The 15,836-nt window shown below is 52.2% G+C and overlaps 1 protein-coding gene across 1 annotated transcript in view; it reads left to right on the top strand.

The window, feature by feature from the left end:
* Positions 1 to 15,836, top strand: part of LOC103072318 (olfactory guanylyl cyclase GC-D-like) — a 47,074-nt gene that overhangs the window by 5,731 nt on the left and 25,507 nt on the right. The window contains 9 exon segments of the mRNA XM_082931231.1: positions 538 to 618; positions 2,915 to 2,948; positions 2,951 to 3,090; positions 3,327 to 3,483; positions 3,781 to 3,855; positions 3,858 to 3,929; positions 7,369 to 7,517; positions 10,295 to 10,458; positions 10,883 to 11,075. Of these exon segments, the coding sequence (XP_082787357.1) occupies positions 538 to 618; positions 2,915 to 2,948; positions 2,951 to 3,090; positions 3,327 to 3,483; positions 3,781 to 3,855; positions 3,858 to 3,929; positions 7,369 to 7,517; positions 10,295 to 10,458; positions 10,883 to 11,075 (1,065 nt within the window).

Raw genomic sequence — 15,836 nt, 5'->3', positions numbered from 1 at the left:
CCAAGATTCTGTGTGGTCTCCTTCCGCCTGGTGTTCCTGAGAATTCCACTCCACCCCGGGGCACCAGGATTCTGTCTCCACCCCCCACCCTCCCCTCTCTCTTCCCCTAGGGTTCCTGGGTCACAGAGACCCCCTCACTTCGCTGGGTTTGGGGTGTCATAGGTGCCCGAGGCCTGCAGAGTAAAGCAGACCTCGGTGCCGGGAGCTAACACGCTTTCTATCCACTATCTCGTTAGCTCTCTCAATGTGGGTGTGGGTGTCATCCTCGCTTTACAGAATTGGGACACGAAGTTCAGAAAACTGAAGTCCCTTGTCTGAGGTCGCAGAGCTAGAAAGTGGTGGAGTGAGTACTAGAATTGAGGTCTGTCAACCAAAGGACACAAAGTCTGACTAGTTTCCGCTGGCCGGGCTCTTCCTGGCTTGAAGCACACAGAAAGAGCACATTTATGGGCAAGAAGCTGAGGCTGAGAGAGGCGGAGGGTTTGCCGGAGGTGGGGACCAGCAGGGGGTGAACTCTTGTTGTCTTTTCTTAAACAGGGAGAGTGGGTGTGGCTGAAGAAATTTGAAGCTGGCACAGCCCCTGAGCTGCGGCCAGGCTGCCTCAGCCTCCTGAGAAAGGTAGAGCTGCAGAGGGCGTGGAGGGTGGGCTGCGGACGGGGTGCTGTCAGGAGACCCTTACCGGTCTGGATTGGTCTTTACTCAATGCAGAAGCTTCTAGCCTCAAAAAAGGAAGTGCTTCCTAATCATCATGATCACTGCCCCATTGTCATCACAGATATACACCATCACTGTCACCATCACACACCAGCATCCCCAACGGCACATCACCACCCCAATATGATCATCCGCATGGCTACCAGGGGCGCACTCCTATTCGTCACTATCCTCACATGGTACAGTCAGCACCACTGAAGGACCTCAACTGTATCCTCCATCCCTCTACACATCCATTCATTTGTCCACTATTTTTTTGAGCACTGCCTATGCTCTGGGCTTTGGGGACACAGCTGTGGAGAAAAGAGACAGGATTCCTTTCTTCGGGGAGCTTCCAGTCACCTTTCATCACTACTCACATAAGCCCCTTCACCCCCGAGATGGCCACCATCCCGAGAAGCACTATGGGATGGAGGACAGAGCATAAGATTTGAGTCAGGAAGACCTGAGATGGAATCCTGCCTCCATAGGACACTTAGCTTTCCTGTAAAATGGAGCTAATGAAATCCACCCCAGGGGAATTATGAGGATTGGAGAGAATTGATGAAATAACCTAGAACTGTCTCTGGCAAGTAGAGTGCCTTTGGAAAATTGTGGATTTTATTATTATTTCCAACATCACCACCATCTGGAATCAGCTTCGGAGCGATTCAGTGTCTGGAGGTTAGGTTAGGCATTTCCCAGTGGGACTCTTGCAATCAATATGTGTAGATGTTTCTTAAAAGAAAAGGTTCTATCTGTGGGCAAATGAGTTTGGAAGTTTCTTGGCTTAGACACAGGACTTCTCAGAACCTTTAATATGCTGTTCTGGTTATCTATGACTGTGTAACAACTTATCCCGAAATGTAGTGGCTTTAAACATCAACCATTTTATGATATCTTACAATTTTGCGGGTAGGAAATTTGAGCAGGGCTCAGCCAAGCAGTTCTTCAGTTCCACTTGACCTGTCTTGGGGGTCACTCAGTGGTTTTTCGGCTTGTAAATGGGCTGTCAGTGCTTGGCTCTCAGGTCAAATCGAGTCTACTGCCTGTTTTTGTAGAAAAAAAATTGATTGGAACACAGCCATGCTCATCCGTTTATGGAACTCTCTATGGCTGCTTTCACACTGCAATGGCAAAAGTATTTGTGACAGAGATTGCAAGGCCTACAAAGCCGAAAATATTTACCATCTGGACGTTAACAGGAAAGTTTGCTGACCCCCTGTCTAGAAGGCCTCAGATGTCTTCACTTGCATGCTTGGGGGCCTTGGCTGGGCGCTTGGAAGAGAGGACTCATCAGGACATGCCTTCCCACTGTGGACAGTCTCAGGGCCTCTCCCCGTGGTCTCGCCAGTGTGGTGACTCAGGGTAGAGGGACTTCTTATGAGCATTCAGGCCTCCGACTGAGAGGGCTCCAACAAACAGGAAATGGAAGCTGTCAGTCTCCTAAGACCTGGACCCAAAACACACAAGATCACTTCCACCGCGTTCTATTGGTCACAGTGTCACAGAGCCTGCTCAGATTCAAGGGGAGGGGTCAGAGGCCCAAGCTCTTGACAGCAGGGGTGTCAAAGGATTTGAGGCCATTCTTACCTCACTGCGTATGCTAATAAGCATGCAAGTCTCTAAGGAGGGGGAAGAGTATTCCGGTTTCCTCCACGTAGTTGACCCCTGAACTGGTTTTGTGAGGAAGGCCATGCCAGACAATGGTTTCATCTTTCCTGCTTGGGCGAATGCTAGCCTTGCTGGCTGGATTCGAGCTTTCTGACCTGCTGGACTGCTTTCTGCTTGTGCCTGATCTCTTCTGCTCTTCTGCTCATCAGTCTCTGAGTCTTGGGGAGAGAATTTACACAGTTTCTAGGTCCATGATGTCACTTAGGTTGAGAATAGGCCTAGATCCCTATTCTGTGGAGTTGACTACGGCCTATTCACTTATTCATCCATGATGCTTCCATACACTCATTTCGCTGGCTCATTCATTCATCCATCCACCCATCTACTTATCCATCCACCCATTTCATCCACCCACTCATTCATCATTCATCCATCCATCATCCATCCATTCATCCTTTATCCATCCATCCATCCACCCATCACATCCATCCAACATTTCTGATGCCTTTCTGTGCTCAGCTGTGTGCTGGGTGCTAAGTACTGGGGGTCAGATGTCCACACTTTGAGAGTCCCCTGGGGGCTGCTAAGGTGACCATTGCCCTGGCAGATGCAGGAGCTTCAGCATGAGAACATTGCCACCTTCCTGGGCTTCTTGTGGCCCCTGGGGTCAGTGCTCTTGTGTTGGAGCACTGTGCCCGGGGCAGCCTGGAGGACCTGCTGCGGAATGAGGCTCTGCGGCTGGACTGGACTTTCAAGGCCTCCTTGGTGCTGGATATGATCCGTGTGAGAACGCTTCTCAAACCTGGAGCTGTGGAGGCAACGGGGAGGGAAGGGAGACAAGAGGTGCTCGGATTTCCTAGGCCTGGGCTCTTTCCACTTTGTCTAACTGAGAAAAATCTGACAGTGTGGCAAAGGGTGAGGGGGAGGCAGGAAGGTTTCCTGGGGTCCGTGGGAATTCTGAGAGAAGCAGGGGTCCTTTTCATTCACCACAGGCCTAAGGGACCCCCATTCCACTCCAGGGTGTGTGGTATCTACACCATCGGCATTTCCCTCATGGCTGCCTCAAGTCCCGAAACTGTGTGGTGGCTGGACGCTTTGTGCTAAAGGTCACTGACCAGGGTTATGCAGAGCTCCTGGATGCTCAGCGGGCTCCCCGCCCCCGGCCAGCCCCGGAAGGTCAGCTCAGGGGTGGGCAGGAGGCTGCCAGTAGGTTCTGAGGCTTCTGTTTAAACTGGGTGCTTGTGAGGCAAGGGGAGAGGGAGAGATGTCCGGTGCTCTGGTACCTCCTGTGGTGTGACCTTGAGTTGATGGCTTTTCCTCTCTGAACCTCGGGGCCCTTACCTGTGAATGGGGGAAGACAGAAGCACCTCCCTCCTCCGGGGCTGTAGGGACAGGACGATAACACCACATGTGTGAAGTGCCTCCCAGCTTGGGTGGTCAGGAGGGCTGTGGGGCCTCATCCGGTGATTGCAGTGCTGCTGTGGACAGCTCTGGAGCTGCTGCGGGGGCCCGGGGAACCCGGGCGGGGCACCCTCAAAGGAGACACCTTCAGATCGGCATCATCCTGCAGGAGGTGCTGACTTGGGGCCCGCACTATGGTTCCCCAGGGCTCTCAGCGCAAGGTACAGCATCGTCCTCCTCCTTCCTTGGCCTGTCTCTGGCGGAGACCCCATGTAGTTGAGGAGCTCTGTGAGCATCAGGAAATTGGGGCCTGAAAATAACCACACAGACACACATGCCTGGTTTGACACCAAGAATTGGGTTTCTTTGACTTAAACCAGGCAACCTCCAGCAACTCTGCCAAAATGGCAGCTGACCAGCTCCAGGCCTAAAGACGTTGGTTTCTGGGTATAAGCCCAACCCTTTCCTTCCTCTCCCAATGTCATTGCCGTGTCCGGAGGTGCTCATGCCCTTACCACCGGGCTGCCCAGCACAGACTTTGAGTCTATGTAGACCTCAGTACTCCCCCTGGATCACTTACTTACTACGTGACCTTACACAAGTCACTTACCCTCTCTGAGCTTCAGTTTTCCCATCTTTATAGTGGGGATCAGATTTAAAAATGTGTCAGACATCCGGTCCATGCCTGATGTCACCAGTCTGCTCAGTATTTGGGGGCTTGGTCCTCTGCCTGAGTGGGGCTCCTTGAAGAGCATCTTTGTCCCCCTGCTTTTGGGTGTAATCACTCACACCTTCCTCATCATCACCTGGTCTTAGGCACTTTCTCTTCTGACCCCAGTGCCAGGGCCCAACTTCAGAAATATTTCCTCCCCTTCTGTGTTCTCTGTCGGGGCTCCCTGGACTCGAGGCTGCTCTTCTAATTGTCCCCCTGCTGCCTCTGTCCGGTTCCAGGGACCTGGCTCACATACACCCTGCATCTCGGCCTGCAGTACAGGCAGGGATGGAGCAGAACCCACCACCCCTCCCACCCCAGATGGATAATCTTTAACTCAAGGGGAGGCCTGGCCTCGCTTCTTTTCTGCACAAAGCATTGCTCCATGAATAATGAGCATTCCAGGCCCCAGATTTATGGGGTGGAAGAGTGGGAAGGGTAGGGGCTTGGTCGTGCCATTTGTTCAACTCTCCTCAACTGCTCCGCCACCCCAGGCAACATCCGCCTGCTGAGAGAGGGGGGGCCAGCCGGATGGGTCTGTCAGCCATGCCACCGTGCAGGGCCCTTCAGACCAGGACTTCTCATGCTTTAGGGATGAGGTCAGGAACCCCAGGGTCACCCCTGGATTGGGCTGTCAGTCCTGGACCTGCTACTCCCTGGCTGCAGTTTTCCTGGTCTCAGGCAGTAAAATGTCAAGAGCATAGTATTTGGGGGACACGGACTTGAGACCAGCTCCACACCAGTTCACCTTGTGACTCTGAATAAATCTCTTTCAGGCTCTGAGCCTCATTTTTCTCAACTGTAAAATGGGGACTATGATGCCTGCCTCCCAGAGTATTTGTGAGGATTCAGCGAAATGCCTTAGACAAAGTGCCTGGCATACTGGGTGGTTTTAGGGGTGTGCTAGTGTGGGGAATCCCATGTTCTCTCCTGACTCTCCCAGTTGGAAGCAGACCTCCTTGCTCTTAGAAATAGCATCTTTTTAAGATCCTGTGGTGGCTGGGGGCGGGGGGGAGGGATACTTGTGGTTTCCAAAGCATTTTCATATGGGTTATCCCATTGGACAACCCTGTGAGGTGGGCTAGAGCACTCTTTTCAGAGATGAATGAAGTGAGGCTCAGAGAGGGGAAGGGACTCCCTAGCGGGAAGCCATGGGCCTAGGATTTGGGTGAGCTCAGTGCTCTTGCCCTAAAATCTCCTGGAGTCATCCACGGAACAACTTCTCTATGGAGCTGGATGTGCAGCCTACCCGGTCAGCAGTCAGCAGGGCTGGTCCATCACAGTGATGCATTGGGTGTGGACAGCAGGCTCAGCATGGGGAGGGAACCCGAGACCCGGCCTGGCCTGGGCCAGGGTTTCCCAACATGCTTGCCTGTGAGGACTCCACTTTAATGACAAAAGAGTTTGGAGCTTCACATGCTACTATTTGACTTTTAATATCCGCTGACTGAGGAAATGCCCAAAGACAAAAATCTGCTCTGAAATCAGCAACACTTTGAAATGGATCTGTATTTTACTCATCGCAACACCACCCAAATACTTTTGAAAAAGAGCTGGACATGTGTGTGTGTGTGATCTATTATTGGTTCCATCTGCACACACTCCTTTGCAAGCACATACAGCTTCCCAGACCCTTTACTCAGAGGCCCTCAGGATCTGACGCCTGCAGACCGGGAACCTCTGGGCAGAGAAAATCGTTTAGGCTGGGAGGCGATCAGGCTCAGTTCCAGCATCTGCTTGTTATTGACCCTGTGGCTGTGGGTGACCTAGTTTACCACCCCAGAACCTCAGTTTCCCTGTCTGTAAAATGGGACAGTGAATCATGGGCTGCCCCCAACAAGGAGGCCAGCCAAGGGAAATCCAGAAAGAAGCTTCTCCTCACTGGTTCCAAGGGACCCACCTCCTCACCGTCTCTGAGGAGGATCTCAGCCCTCCTCAGAGATTAGCCTGCTATACCTCTAACAGCCCTGTGCGGTCTGTACTATTATTATGCCCTTCTGATAGGTGAGGAAACTGAGGCTCAGAGAGATGGCAAAACGTGTACAGAATATAAGTGGATAATCTCGAAGTCCTCTCCTGTGCCGCTGAGAGCCTGAGCTTAGTACCCAGCCTCACCTCCTCCCGGTGCTCCTGTGAATCTCTCAGCTCCCCCAGCCCCCACTACAGCTTCCTGAGGTGGGGTTATTTCCATTGGTTGTTAGGTGGGGAAACCGAGGCACAGAGTGATGGCAAGTGGCAGAGACGGAGCCGGATCGTCGATCTATCTGATCTGGACTTAGTCTGTGGTCTTCATCATGTGGAGCGGGGACAGGAAGATGCACAGCGGGGGTGGTCCTGGGAGACGAGTCATCATGATGGGGATAACGATAAGCAGAGAGTCTTTCTTCACACTTGCGGAGAGTTGGTACCAGACAGCCTCCAGGTGGCAGGGCTGGTAGAAAGAGCTGCACTGCGCAGGTCTCGAGCACATTCGTGGTCATTGCTGGTAACAGAGCAGTAACAAGTTGTGCAGGGTTCAGGGGTTGGAGTGAACCTAGTACCCCGAGATCTAGCTTCTGTCATCTCCTCCCTCAGCGCCCCTCTTAAGAAGGCAGTTTATTAAGCTCGTTGCACAGATGGGGAGACCGAGGCTCAGAGAGATTGCTGTCTTGTTCACCATCTCATAGAGAGGTGGTGGCGGATCCAGAATTCAAACCCTGTTCACCTGTCTCCCAGGCTGAGACCCCTTCCCCAGCCACACTCTGGGGCAGACCCAGGAAAACAGCGATCCTGGCCCACTGGCCAGCACGTCCCGGGGCACAGATCAAGGGGCTGAGGAATACCCTCGGGGCCTGATGTCTGCACCCCACGGGCCCACGCTGCCCTCCGTCTCAGGATCCCAGGCCCACCCCTTCCTACCAGCCCTCCTGAGGACCTCAGCCCCACTGCCCGGCCCGTGCTTGTTGCAGAAATCATCAGGGAGGTGGTGTCTCCTCCTCCCCTGCGCCGGCCACTGGTGTCTCCCGACCACGGGCCGCCTGAGTGCATCCAGCGGATGGAGCTGTGCTGGGAGGAGGCCCCGGAGGACAGACCCAACCTGGATCAGATCTACACCCAGGTCAGCATCCCCAGAGGAGCTGGCTGCTCACAAGAAACGGATGATCAGTTCACCTCACTTTCCGCAGCGGGGGCCCCACGCTCTCCCCAGGGCCTGGAACCACTGTGCAGAAAGGGGGCAATGGGCCAGCATCGTCATCGCTGAGGGTGAGGCCCGAGGTCCACCATTTGAAGAAAGCTTTCTCAGAACTCTGGGTTCAGGGACACTTGCCTTCCTGAGCACCAAGACCCGTGCTAAGTGCTGTGCTTACTTCATTTAACCCTAATGATAGCTCTCCGAGGAAGCATAGCTGTTATCTGGGCTCTACAAGAGAGAAACCCAGGCACGGTGAGGTGAGGGGACTTGCCAAAGGTAAGTGAGAGAGTGAAAGGTGGGGCTGGAACCCAAACCCAGGTTTGTCTCTGCAGTGCTGATGCGGGGGACCCAACCCTGTGCCGGGCCTCCTGGCACCAGAGCAGAGGGGCCATTTGTGGCCGTGTAGGCAGTGCTGGTTCCCCGCATCAGGGAATTGAAGATGTGAGGGGGACTGGGGCCCCCCAGGCCTGCCTTGGGGACTGCATTGGGAGGGGGAGGCAAGCCCGTACGAGTTTTCAGGGCGGTGGTGGGGTGTGTGGGCCTGACTGAGCAGGCTAATGGCTCCCACAGAGCAACCCATCAAGCCTGAGGTGACATCTCCGTGCCTCCCGTTCCCGCCCTGCACTCCCCAGCCACAGTGGAACGTTGCCAAGGACAGGTTCAGTGAGTGAGAGGGGCTTCCAGACAGGCGATGAGGGAGAGAGAGGCAGGAAGACAGGAGAAGCACACAGGTGTCCTATGGGAAATCTGGACCTCAGAGTGAGTGAGCTCTCAGTGGCCTCTGTGAGGGTGGGTTGCAGAGCTCGGACGAGCAACCAGTTCTTAAAACACCAGCCTAGAATCTTTCCAGGGGTCAGAGATTGCCATAGCTAGTGAGGTGGGGGAGCAAGCTCTTGCCCTGAGTGAGGGGTGAGGCTGCCTAGGGCTCAGTGGCAGAGAAGGCAGAGACAGGCACATGATATACCTCACATGCAGAAGGTGAGAATTACATCACGTTGTGGGGAGGCTAAGGGTCAGAAGGCCTGCATTCAGATCTATGCTGCCACTTACCTACTACTTGATCTTGGCCAAATTGACTGCCCTGTTGAGCCTCAGATCTCCTTAGGTGATGCCTAGAAAGACTAACTCTGGTCTCACTTGACATGTTGGTGTGACCATCAAGTGAAATAACCAAGCCAAAAAAAAAAAAAAAGTAATTTTCTGAGGAGGGAATGAGGAGAAAGAGCACTGACCTTGAAGTCGAAAGACTTGGGCTATGTTCATATAACATTGTTCTGGGAGTACCAGCCAATGCAATTAAGCAAGAAAATGAATGTTGTAAAGGAAGAAGAAAGTGATTGTTATTTGTAGATCCTATGATTTTGTTCCTGGGCAATGCAAGGGAAACAATGGAAAACACATTCCAAATGATAAAATAATTCAGAGGGGTGGCTGGTGATAACATTAATATATAATAGACCTCAGTTTGAAACTCTGTTCCACCATTATGTTGTCCTTGGCAAGTTATATTTCTCAGATCCTTTGTGTCTTAATTTATAAAATGGGGACCTTCCTTGCAGAGATGACCTTACAGTCAGCTTCTTGTCCATATTGCTGTCTCCAGGTCAGCAGCTGTCACACTCATGGCAACTGACCTCTAAAGCTTATGCCTCTGCTTTGGATGAGCAATACAAAATAGGTGCCCTTCAGGGGCTGCAGCTACTCCCTACCTTACAGACATTTGCCTGAGAGAAGCAGCATTAATGAAGGTTGGATATGCACACCTACACACACACAAAGGTCGAGATGCTGGATTTAGACAGGAATGAACCCCTCCACTTTGATCATCATTAATTTGCTTCTCCTACTGACTGCCCTTTGGGAAGGTGCAAACCATACTGGGGAAGGTTCTAGGGAGTCTCCCTAGGAAACTGGGTGCCATATTTCCTATAGGGTTGTTGTTGAAGGTACAATTTATAACAACATGTGAATGTCCTCTTATGAAGACCTAAGAGAGGTATTTCTCTCTGCTCAGCACCAGCAGTAGTTGTGTTCCTTTTGAGCAACTAGTTTAATACTCCATTGTCTTATGGACTCCATAGATTATGTAATCTCTATTTCCCTCTTTGCTTTGTTGCTAGGAAGCTCATATCCAAAATTGTGACCAAATTCTAGCATGCATTTTGCATATGGACCTCACTCCTGGATTAACATTTTTTTTTTAACCTTTACTCTCCTTTGGTCCCAGCGCCCTTACATATTTATTATTTTATTTTGTAAACAATTTTTTGAAAAGGGAGAGAAATAAAGAGGTAGAAATAGATTATATATGTAAATAATCTACATACATTGCTTTTATCTATTTACCCATCTCTTCATCCATCCATCCACTTATCTTTGAGAACAAAGAATGCCTCTTCCACAGTGCTTTTGTGAGAACCAGTGTGTTTGTTAATGGTGATGCAATGCTGGGCAAACTTTCCTTTGCAGAGTCCTCTCCCTGCCTGTTCACCTCATAGAGAACCAACCGATTTTTCCTCCCAGCCATCTGTGCTTTCACTTGTCAGAGTTGCCATCCCTTGTCTATTACGTATCTGCTCCCCATCATCTGGCTCTTCCAGGCAGGGACTATGTCTGGTTCATTCCTGTGGTCCAGATTCTCAACCTGAGGGCTAAGTGTGCTGACCTTCATGGACAAATTGGGATTTTCATTCCATTTTCAGTTCAAAAGCATCAACCCAGGCAAGAAGACCAGTGTTGCTGATTCTATGCTGCAGTTGCTGGAGAAGTATTCCCAGAACCTGGAGGACCTGATCCAGGAGTGGACTGAGGAGCTGGGGTTGGAGAGACAGAAGATGGAAAGGTTGCTCTCTCAGTTGCTCCTGCCGTGAGTGGACTTGGTTGTGGCTCTAGCCTCAGTGGCTCTGAGCATGGGACCTGGGACATAGTAGGTGCTCAGTAAATCTGGGTTCCATTAATTCATTCAGTTCATTCATTGTTTATTTATCCAACATATTTTAATAGAATGCTTACATGTATTAGGCACTGTTGGGGGCACATGAGCATTGAATTTCTGCTGCCTCTCTCCCTAGGGAACAAGGACAAGGCACAGGGTCCCCCATCTGGCCTCAGAGGAAATAATGTCCAGAGAGGGGCAGGTATTTGCTGGAGGGGAGCTAGCACACCAACAGGGCTATCCCAGATCCCCTGACACTCAACCCAGGATTTTCCCCCAAATATCCCTTTCTCACTTCCAACTGTGGAAAGATGGTCCTCCCACCTTGTGACTCTGGCCCTTCCCATCCCTTCAGGTCTGTGGCTGAAGCTCTGAAAATGGGGGCGACTGTGGAGCCAGAGCACTTTGACCAGGTTACCATATACTTCAGTGACACTGTAGGCTTTACCACCATCTCAGCCCTGAGTGAGCCCATTGAGGTGGTGGGCTTGCTCAATGACCTCTACACACTCTTTGATGCTGTTCTGGGCAACCATGACGTGTATAAGGTGAGAGGACCAAGAGGCAGGCATTCCATCTCTCCATCCTCTATGTTGTGTTTGCATCATACATTTACTTCTGGTCATTTATTTATGCATTTTTTATTAGTAAGCTATTGCTGTGTAACAAATAGCTCCCCAAACCCAGTGGTGTGAAATGATAAGCATTTATTATTGCTCACAAGCCTATAGGTCCAGCTGGAAATGTCTCTGGACTCAGCTGGTCTCACTTATACATCTGTGGTCAGTTGTGGGTGAGAGGAAACTCTGCTGAACTTGGCTGGACTCTGGAGCCTTTGTTGAGATAACTCAGTTCTGGTCCACATGGCATCTCACCCTCTAGCAGGCGAGTTGGTATTATTTACATGGTGTGGCAAAGTTCTGAGAGAGAAGGCAGAAGCCCAGAAGCCTCTTGAGATCTAAGCTGGGATCAGGCACATTGCCATTTCTGACATATTCTATTGGTCAAAGCAAGTCAAAAGGCCAGACCAGATTTAAGAGTTTGGGAAAGAAATTCAACCTGTGCCAGGCAAGAGCCGACAGGTGAGTCAGCTTCTGTGCCTGCCCTTGGCAAGCTTTCAGTGCTGGAGGCTGAGAGGGCCCCCAATCCAGCTAGGAGTAGATGCGTAAAGAGCAAGGAAGGCTTCCTGGAGGAGGTGTCTTCCTAGCATTGTCCAGCCTGGGTGTGGTTGCTCCAGGCAAGCAATGGGGTAATCAAGTGCTAAAGTTTGAGGCTTGAGAGGGTGGACCTAGTAATTGGGAGGGATGCTGAATGGGTTGTGATGGCTAGACACGAAGTGGGCCAGTGGTGGGAGTGGGTGGTGGGTGGGACACGACGGAGTGGGCAGCAGGGGCCTTGGCAGACCTGTCAAGATCCTCCACAATCTAGTCCCTGTGCGCCTCTCGATTCCGGGTTTGAGTCCCACCCTGAACACCAGCTTGTGTGTCACTTTGTCTTCCCCTCTCTGGACCTCTGTTTCCTTATCTATAAAACAGGATTAATGACTCCAGTCCCAGGGGTTCACAGATGATGGGCAGATCCTCTCCCCCTGGTAGAAGTGCTGTGTAAACTGTGAGCCTGTGAAAGTGAATAGCTTTCTGCCCTCTATGCCTGCTTTGGGGGCCTTCCCACCCCACCCCTGACCCTATTCTGATCCAATTGTTGGGCGGTCCTAGGTCAGCCTCAGACACAGTGTATGAGGTGGGGAGGAAGCTCTAGGAAACAGCCATACTCTGGCTCCCCTGGCCTTAGCCTTCGTTTGTGACATGCCAGCCCGCTTCCTGCCACCACCCTCCAGGAAAGCCGGGACTGGGGAGGGCCAGGCCCTGGGTTGAAGCCAGGATGGAAAGGACGCATGGACAGGAAGTTTCAGAGGAGAGAACTAACTCTTTGAGGTGCGAGGAAGTCTGCTGGTAGCATTACACACAGTGTCCCGACAACAGTAATCTCCAGTACTTATTGAGTGCTTACTGTATACCAGACACTGGTACACAGTCTAGATGCCTTATATGTATTAACCCATTTGATCGCCATAACAATGTATGAGGTAGATAATAGCACCCCTAATTTACAGATGAAGAAACAGGTGGTTAAGCAGCTTGTCTAATTACATAGTCCCAGCAGAATGTGAAGCTGAGACTTGAACTTGGGCATTCTGGTCCTGTAACCCCACTTCATCAGGGCTTACCATCCCGGGACAAGGACAGCCTCAGGATAAAGTCACAGGTTCGTAGCGGCCCCTAAGGCCCTCCAGGAGCTGGCCCCCCATTCCTCCCCACTGCATCTCCGCACTCTGCCCCTGCAGTCCTCTGTATTCCTCACACAAGCTTTGCTCTCTCTAACCATGAGGCCTTTGCACAAGCTGTTCCCTCCTGGAACCCTGCTCTCTCTCCCCTTCTGCTCCCTCCTGGTCTCAAGTTAGCTTCCCTGCCCTCCCAGACATGGTTAGGAGCTCCTGTGTGATGCTCTCATAACTACCCTTGGACCTGTTGGTTCCAACCTAAACCGCTCTGTCCCCAGTGCTTGGCAATGTCCAGTACATGGTGGGTCCTCAGGAAACATGTACTGACTAAATGAGGAGCTCACTGAGGCCCAGAGAGGGAAGTGCCTTGCCTGAGGTCACAGAGCTGGTAGGTGACAGAGCCAGGACAGGAAAGCGCCATGTCCACCACCACCGCCCAGCTCTGTCCACTGCCCCACACTGACCCGCGGAAACCTGAGCCACTGGAATTCCTAGCACACATCTTCCTTCCCATTCCCCGTTCCTGCCCCAGCCCATGGTCTGAGGCATTCTCTGTCACGCTGGCTGAATTTCCCTCTTGCCTCCAGAGCTACCGCGGGCCCCAGGAAAAGATTCCTCATCTCGTCTTGCTGAGCCCTGCAGCTTTGATGTGCCCTGAGTCACCCCTGACCTTGTCTCTTCCTCCCCTGCTAATCTTTTCTCACACATGTGTCCCTCCCAGCTCTGAATCACGCTTTCTGATCTGCTCTGAACTCTGGCCAAGAGGTCTGCATCTTTCTGGCAGAGTGAAATGAAATAAAACAAGGCCTGCACACCCATCCAGATGTGAGGAAACAGGAGGCCGGGTCCTCCCCATGTGCAAGCGCATCTCTCATCACTCACGCAGCAGCCTTGGTTTCCCCTCCGTCCCAGCAGGATCTGGTTACTGCTCTTTAATCCGGTCTGGGCTGGGAGGCAGCCAGGCGATCATTTCCTGGTTCCACAGGGGTCTGTGGTTCCCTCCCAGCATGCGCTGAGTGAGCACTTTCATGGACATAACTCTGGAGCAGGGCGCGAGTGGGCTGTGGGGGAAGAGAGGGTTCACCTCAGCCACTCCGCCCGGCGGGTGGACATGGCCCCGGCCATACTGCTGAGCCACCCTGGGCACATCACTTCACCTCTCTGAGCCTCAAGTTCCCGTTTGTAAAACAGAGGTGAAAGTGCCTATGGCTTAGGGTGGTTCTGCAGATTAAGCAGTGTGAAAGGAAGTGCTGTCGTTCATACCAACACGATGATGGACACCAGCATGTGCAGGCACTGAGCCCTCCCCGCTGAAAGCACAGAATTGCGGGGGGTATAGATGTACCACTTAAATGTCTACAGAGGACTGGCCTGGCCTACGGATTGTCACAGGATATCTCATTTAACCCTCGAAATGCCCCTCAGGGGGATGCATTATTATCCCTACTGTACAGATGAGGATACAGGCTCAGAGAGGTGGGTGACTCGCCCAAGGTCACACAGCAAGCCAGTGGTGGAGTTAGAATTCACCTCTGTGTTTGTTAGTATGGAAACCTTTGCACCCACCTCTCCTCTGGCTGTGTTCTCCCAGCTGCAAAAGGACCACACCTGTGTACAAGGAGCTGCGCGGCCCTCGTTTGTAGCTGAGTGCCCCTTACGACAGGAGTCTCTGAGTGATCACCTTTGTGAGTCTGAGCTCCTAAAGGGCAGGGCCTGTGCCTGGTCATCTTTCTGCTGCTGGGGTTATAGGGGTGGTTAGTAATTACACCAAACTCTCCCTTCCAGCTTAGGTGGCAGGCAGGTGGAGGGCTAGAGGTCAGCTTAGCCGCTTGGAGAATGTGGTCTGGATGTGTGGCCACCTTGGGGCTTTCTACTGCTCCTCCTTCGCAGTTTGGACCTTGGGTCACCCATCTGAGGCAGTGCTGGGTCCCCAGAGCCGGTGTCTCTTCCTGAATTGCAGCTGCACATCTGGCGGGCTGGAAGAGGGGCTAGCAAGCAGTAGATCTCCCAGGCTACCTCTCGGAGGCAGGACCTGGCCCAGACACACGTGCTGACCATGTGCAGGGCAGGAACGGAGGGAAACCCCACACAGCAGGCAGATTCTCCCCAGCAGAGAGAGAGAAAGAGCCCAAACCATGTGCATCAGGAGGCAGCATAGCATATGGGCTCTGGAGCTAGACTGAACCAGTTCAAGTCTGTGCTGTGTGACGTTGGCGAGTGACTTAACCTCTCTGGCCCAGTTTCTGTCTGCAAAATGGCAATAGTAATAGTACCTACCTCACAGAATTCTTGCGAAGACCTAATTCTTGTAAGGGGTTTGGAATAGCGTCTGGTTACATGAGTAATAAGGGAGCACTTACTTAGCCCTTCTTCCAAGCTTGCCAGTCAGATAATGCATCGTGTCCTCCTGCGGGGAAGGTTGTGGGCAGAGGGAAAGCCAGGGCTGTGCTCATATTTTCCCCGGGGGCGTGGGGTGGGAGGTCTCTCTCCTCTGTGGAAATGTACACAGTTGGGGGCAGCCCTTCCCCTGACCCAGCCGCATTCAGGCCAGCCCACGGTAAGTGCAGATGATGGGGAGGGAGGGAGATGGAGGTCACAGCCCTGAGAAAGGAAACATCTTTTCCCCAGCTGGTGACAGGGGAGATTTAATGGACTCGATGTAGTGAAAACTGGGCTGATGGATGGCTTGGATCTCAACAGATAGGGACTGGGGGAGACGATTTTAGGCAGAGGGACTAGACCATCAGGGCCCGGAGGTGAGCAAGCACTGAGTGTCTCTGCGGGAAGCAGGAAGTTTCCCGTTTGGCTGAAACGTGGGGAACCAGGAGCAAGTGTTAGGAATAAGTCAGGAAATTCTGCAAATCATGGGAGTCCCTGATTGCTAGCTCCATGCGGAGCAAGTTTTAAGCCTTTTGCTGTAGGGAGCAAATTTAAGTATGTGAGCAGGATGTGGCATGATTAGGGCAGATCACTTCCTGGTATTGGGGCAGGGATATTCTGGGTGAGGGAAAGAGCTGGGGGACATAGG

This window comes from Lipotes vexillifer, unplaced genomic scaffold, assembly GCF_000442215.2.
Source record: "Lipotes vexillifer unplaced genomic scaffold, Lipotes_vexillifer_v1.1 scaffold223, whole genome shotgun sequence".
Taxonomy (NCBI): domain Eukaryota; kingdom Metazoa; phylum Chordata; class Mammalia; order Artiodactyla; family Lipotidae; genus Lipotes; species Lipotes vexillifer.
The sequence above is the reverse complement of the archived record's forward strand: the minus strand, read 5'-3'. Positions and strand labels throughout refer to the sequence as shown.